At 33.1% G+C, this 6000-nt stretch overlaps 1 protein-coding gene across 1 annotated transcript; it reads left to right on the top strand.

Moving 5' to 3' along the window:
* The first annotated feature begins 548 nt into the window (after nt 1-548).
* Nucleotides 549-1954, top strand: LOC130723737 (uncharacterized). Its single transcript, XM_057574862.1, has one exon. The coding sequence runs from the start codon at nt 566-568 to the stop codon at nt 1670-1672; it is 1107 nt and encodes a 368-aa protein (XP_057430845.1). The 5' UTR covers nt 549-565; the 3' UTR covers nt 1673-1954.
* The last annotated feature ends 4046 nt before the right edge of the window (nt 1955-6000 follow it).

Raw genomic sequence — 6000 nt, 5'->3', positions numbered from 1 at the left:
ATCATACCCAAACCCATAAACTGCTACAGTACGGGTAAAACCCAAACCCAAATTCAGTCAACTTGGGTTTTGTCCGTCAAAATGGATCGGGTTCGGGCGGGTACTCATGAATTTGGGTAAAAATTGTCATCCCTAATGTAGAGAATAGAGATGCTTTTCTCGATTTTTTTTTGGGTACATGAACATGATTGATTGACTCAAGGTGAGTTAAAAAACGATATTAACTAATTAAGATTTAATTAAAAAATAAGGTGCCACCTAATATGCACCACTTTTTAGTGGTGCAACCTTGCACCACTATACCAATTGTCAATTTTACCCCTGTTAAAAAAAATTATTTTATAAAAAGAAAAAAATATTGGTATTACCGGGTGGATTTTGATGGGATTAATTTTTTGAACAGGGGTAAAATGGACAATTAACATAGTGGTGCAAAGTTACACCACTAAAAAGTGGTGCATATTAGGTAGACCCAAAAATAAAACATATTAATATACTCTTCTTTTTGGTAATTTCTCTCAATACATGTTCCTTATTCACAAACCCTTTGTTCATCTTCTTCCCCATGTTTGGTGTTTTCCATCGCAGAGCAATGCTCTGCTCCAACCTCAACATCACCATCATCAGAACTCCCTCATTTCTTCAACACTTTTCCACTTCTGAACAACACTCTTTCACCACCAACTACCTCATCAACAACTTCTCCTTCTCCCCTGAAACCGCTTCCAACCTCTCCACCCGAGTTCGTCTCGACAACTCAGACAGACCCGACTCTGTCCTCGCCTTGTTCAGAACCCATGGCTTCTCAAACCCTCAGTTATCTCAGATCATCCAAAGCTACCCAAAGCTTCTTTCCTCCGACCCCATCAAATCCATTCTTCCAAAGTTCAACTTCCTTCTCTCAAAGGGTGCTTCAACTTCCGACCTTGTGCAGATTGTGACCAAGAATCCCAGTGTCTTGAAGCAGAGCTTAGCAAATACCATCACCCCATGTTATGATTTCCTCAAAAGATTCTTGGTTTCTGATGAGTCCACTATATACTCTATAAAATACTGTCCTTGCTTGATTTATTCTAAGCTTCCATCCATTAATGTTCAAATGCTGCTTGAGAATGGTGTCCCTGAATCAAAAGTTGCTCTTATACTTCGTCGTTGGGGTCATATCGTCAGTGAGCATCATCCTATCATTAAGAAGGCAGTGGAAGAAGTAAAGAGATTAGGATTCAACCCCGCCTCGACATTTTTCATTGTAGCAGTGATTGCTAAGATGATGAACGATTCCCTGTGGCAAAGGAAGACTGATTTGTATAAGAAATGGGGCTGGTCTGAAGAAGTTATTGTTTCAGCATTTGTGAGACATCCATGGTGCATGCAGGCATCTGAGAAGAAAATTGAGTCTGTGATGGAGTTTTGGGTCAACCACATGGGTTGGGACTCTCTGGTGCTTGCCAAGCAACCGATACTTCTTACGTTGAGCTTGGAGAAAAGAGTTATTCCCAGGGCTTTTGTCTTGCAATTTCTTCAAAGTAGAGGTTTGATTAAGGATGCTAAATCGCCTACAGCGTTTAAACTTACTGATGATATGTTCTTGCAGAAATTTGTGAATTGTTTTGAGGATGAAGCTTCTCAGCTGTTGAAGCTGTATGAAGAGAAAAAAAATCAACCAAGATAAGATAGATGCAGATGCGTCTGTCCTATTTTGGGTTTGAAGATCTGAATAAATAGTAAATTTAAATTTGTGACTTCACTGACTTGTATTAGCTTATCTAGTTCTATTAGTTGATTCTATAGGATTGATTCATAGCCTGAATGGAAACTTGTTGCATTTGACAATTGGAACCATATGGGTTGCTGTGATCATCAATACTTGTTTGTTAGCCATCTATCATGCTTTGCTGATAGGCCTATTTGGTGCTTTATCACCTTTGTGTTATTTTGTCAAGAGGCTTCCTGACATACATGTTGTAGCACAATTTCTCTGCATCATTAGGTCAAGTTATATAGTTCGGTTCGGTTTAAGGTCTCAATTCATATTTTATCTGTTGTTTTCAGCTATTAACTTATCATTGCTGTATTGTTTGAGGTTCAAGTCTTTGGTAATCTAATTTGAACTTAACAAATTATGTTGCTTGATCATATAAGATGGCTTTATTTGTTTTTATATATAATTGTGGGGGAAAAAGCACTTGTTTCATTTTAGAATTCAACCGATTGCTGCCTGCAGCACAATCATTCGTATTTTGTTCTCAGCATTTTGATATACAAGTTGCACTCATCTTTTAAATTTGTAGGTTCACGCATCCTATAATTATACAAGACAGCTGAATCTGATTGGGTCATTAGTCATTACTAGTTATACTTAACGTTTTGATACATATATATCTATATACTACACATTGTTTCACCTATCAGCTTAATTTTAACCTTATGATTGATGTTTTAGCTATATGGTTTTCTCTTTGCTCTATTGGTGAAACTTATTTGTTAATCTTGAAGGATATCTTTCTTGGCACTTGGTTATTTGTTGGAAATATCGTTGATACAATTTCTGGTTAGATTTCACAATTAAGAGACTTACATCTTTGAATATCATCATACATGTATATTGTTCTCAAGTGAAATATTATGGTTTTGTAGTTGTTGAACTTGATACCCCAAGCATCCTAATGTCTCAAATACTAGAATTAGGGGGCAAGTGTTACGAAATAAAATTGTAGGCTCGTGTATTTTGGTCTAATATCGGCAACTTTTCACGCATATGAGCATAATAACTCTTGAATCAAGGTGATATCTTATTTTACTGGACAATACCTGTTATATCTTGGCATATCTCTATCATATCATTGATTTCCTCCCGGGTTTGATATACAATAAGTATATAAATATTAAATACACACCATGGGCATACCCCATGTACACACTACTTTCTAACCCTATCCTTATTTTCATTATGTTTTGTTGACTTTAGTGCCGGATTGCATACCAGGTACTCATCACCATTGCCCACCTGATCGATGTGATATGAAAATACAGAGCCATTCCAAGGAGGAGTGGTCCAATGCAATATTCATTCACAACCATACGTTCTTACTTCTCCCAAATAATCCCTTACCATATCGATAACTACATTTTTCGGTGTAAAAAATTTAATATAAATTCTTACTTCTCCCAAATAATCCCTTACCATATCGATAACTACATTTTTCGGTGTAAAAAATTTAATATAAATAATTATATTTCTTGTGTTGTTGGGTTTTCCTTGCTTGGACGTTTTGTTTTGTTGGGTTTTTTGGGGTGCAATTCTCTTTATAACTTGCGCTAAAAAATATTACTCATTTTTCCTCCTTGACTCGTAAACGCGGAGTAAACTCGCAAGTTTGTACGAGTCTACCGAGTTTGACACAAGTTTGCTCGAGTCAAGGAAATTTCGAGTTTACCTGCGAGTTAACTCGTTTTTGTCACCTAGAAACGTAGACTCATACGAGTTTAAGAGTTAACTCGCGAGTTTGACAACACTGGCACCACCCATCCTCCTCATAGTTGGACTTAGATCCCAACTCCCATCCACAGTGAGATAAGGACATGCCAACCTCGCACCTACACTGCTATTGCTCGATGCGTTCGCCATCTACACAAGATGAGTCGCGTCTCCTTTCCAGCTTCCCACGTCCAACAACACGTTCCTCCGGATTTGGGTCATATGCCAAACCTCCTCTTCGAACACCTGCTGGTTACCCCATCTCAAATTCCACCACATTACCGCGACAGCCAGTGTCGCTTCACGTTGCATCAGAGTCCCAACGAGCCACTGTTGAAACGATTGCCCTCCATCAATGCAAGGTAAGATAGCTTCCAACTGTCTCCACAAGGCTCGGGCCTGGGGGCATGTCCTGAACAGAACATATGGTTCAGGTCTTCGTTTTCATCGCCGAATCTAGTTTCTTTTAATTCATTTAGTTTGTTTTGATTGCTTAATAACAAAATTCAAGAAGTTTTTTAAGTTATTGTATAATGTAAATTAACTTTTTTTAAAATTATTTAATTACTAATTATCAATTTTGGCAGATATTAAAACCAAACCATATATATGAAACTATTATATGGTCAACCATCAAATCAATCCAAGCCACGTCTAGTTGCATGTATTTTATCCCTCATCTAGTTGGCCATTTAAAGTTACTGTTGCTTAAGAGGAACCAAAATCAATGTAACAATACTTATTATTTTTATTACGAGTGAATATAAAAAAGTAACAAACATGAATTAATTTAACAGCCATGTTGTTTAGTACGAAAGTAGAAGTTACGAAACATAAGAATGAACAAGTATCTAAAATTCACTGAAGTTTAATTAAAAGTCAAACCATTATTATTATAATACCATTTTGGGGAAAACAAGCGACTCATGATATTTTTAATTCTTGCATTTCATTTCTTACAATCCAGCATTTTCCTTAATTTAAAAAGTTAAAGCGTTAACTCAAAAAATGAAGATCAATAAATAAATGATAAAAATATTTTTCATAAATAAAATAAAATTATATATAAGAAATAAAATATATTATTATCAAATCTATCTCCAATAACTCAATTTATGTTTTACTATGATAAATTTTACTATGCATATGACACATAAGCAAAACAATCGATTATGTTCAAAGATTATTTCTATATATTATTCATTGCATTTGTTTTTCAAAAGTAAGAGATATATTTATCTGAATAAAGGAATGAGAACAACTCCCTCATATATGATAAAAGCTTCTTCTAGAATGAAAAAAAAAATGATCAAGCCCAACTAAAAAAACACCAAAACCCAACAAGAAATGATATTCATTTTTTGACAAAAAAAAATGATATTCATTTAGGAAGTTTTTTTTATCAAATTTTAATCCAAATTTTCTGAATTTTTATTATTATCTTATATTCAAAGATACATAATAGTTGGTAAAAAGTTTCAAATTCAGTGTAATTTTTATTTATTACATGGGCTACTAGTTTTGTACGAATTTATATCAGTATAAAAATATTATTAAATGTTAGGATGTGTTTGGTGGTCAAGAAAGAGACAAGATAGGATAATGTAATCTTATTTTGTTGTAATCCGATGTTTGTTGTGCTAACCGGATATGATAATGCAATCTTGTCCCTTATCCTATCTTTTCTATCATGTGCAAATTTTATCATGAGGGGTGGGTTCGAACTTATTTTGACATGATACGATAACTATTTTCTATTCTTTTTCAGTACCTAACCACAGATAATATTATTTGAATATTTATATTTTCAAAAATTTTAATTTATTAATGTAAAAATATTAAATTTAATAATAAGTTTATTTTATTGATTATCAAGTATAGTTGTACTATAAATCTAAAATTACTTAGTTACTCATATAAATTGAATCAAAAAATGAACAAATACAAATGGGTAAGGTATTGGTGTTACTCGCATAAAAATAAGCATTTTTTTCTTATCACATGTTAGTATTAATTCTTTAACTTATATTATGATGTTAAAATTTTAAAATGATTATTAACTAACAATATAGACATTGACTTATTAATATGAAATATGACTATTTTTCTCTTATTTGAGAGGGTTGTCCTCATGCTTTGATTCCAATTAATAATATTATTTTGTTAAAAAAAACAACTTAAAACTATTTTACTTGCAGGATAATTTACAATTTAAATACTAAATAATTTGAAAATAAATAATATTAATATTTTATTTGAAATTTTAATAATCCTAACATTTATAACTTTCTACTTCATTTTTTGAAAATTAATTCAAATTTAGAATCAATTGTTACTTATATATTATGAAATTAAAGGGACTATTCAATGAAAAAATAATTTGTTTTAGTTAATAACAAGGCTTAATACATCAGAAGGCCCCTGTAAATGAAAAGGGAATCAAATCCAGGGCCTGGAAAATTTTTGCATCAAATTGGGTCCCTAAGAATTTTTTTTTTAATTCAATTAAGGCCAAATGCTGC

Source organism: Lotus japonicus, chromosome 6 (genome assembly GCF_012489685.1).
Source record: "Lotus japonicus ecotype B-129 chromosome 6, LjGifu_v1.2".
In the NCBI taxonomy this organism is placed as follows: domain Eukaryota; kingdom Viridiplantae; phylum Streptophyta; class Magnoliopsida; order Fabales; family Fabaceae; genus Lotus; species Lotus japonicus.
Note: the sequence above shows the minus strand (reverse complement) of the source record. Positions and strands in the feature narration are given on the sequence as shown.

What these genes read in the sequence shown, in the direction of transcription:
- LOC130723737 (XM_057574862.1), top strand. Translation starts at nt 566, where the DNA reads ATGTTTGGTGTTTTCCATCGCAGAGCAATGCTCTGCTCCAACCTCAAC.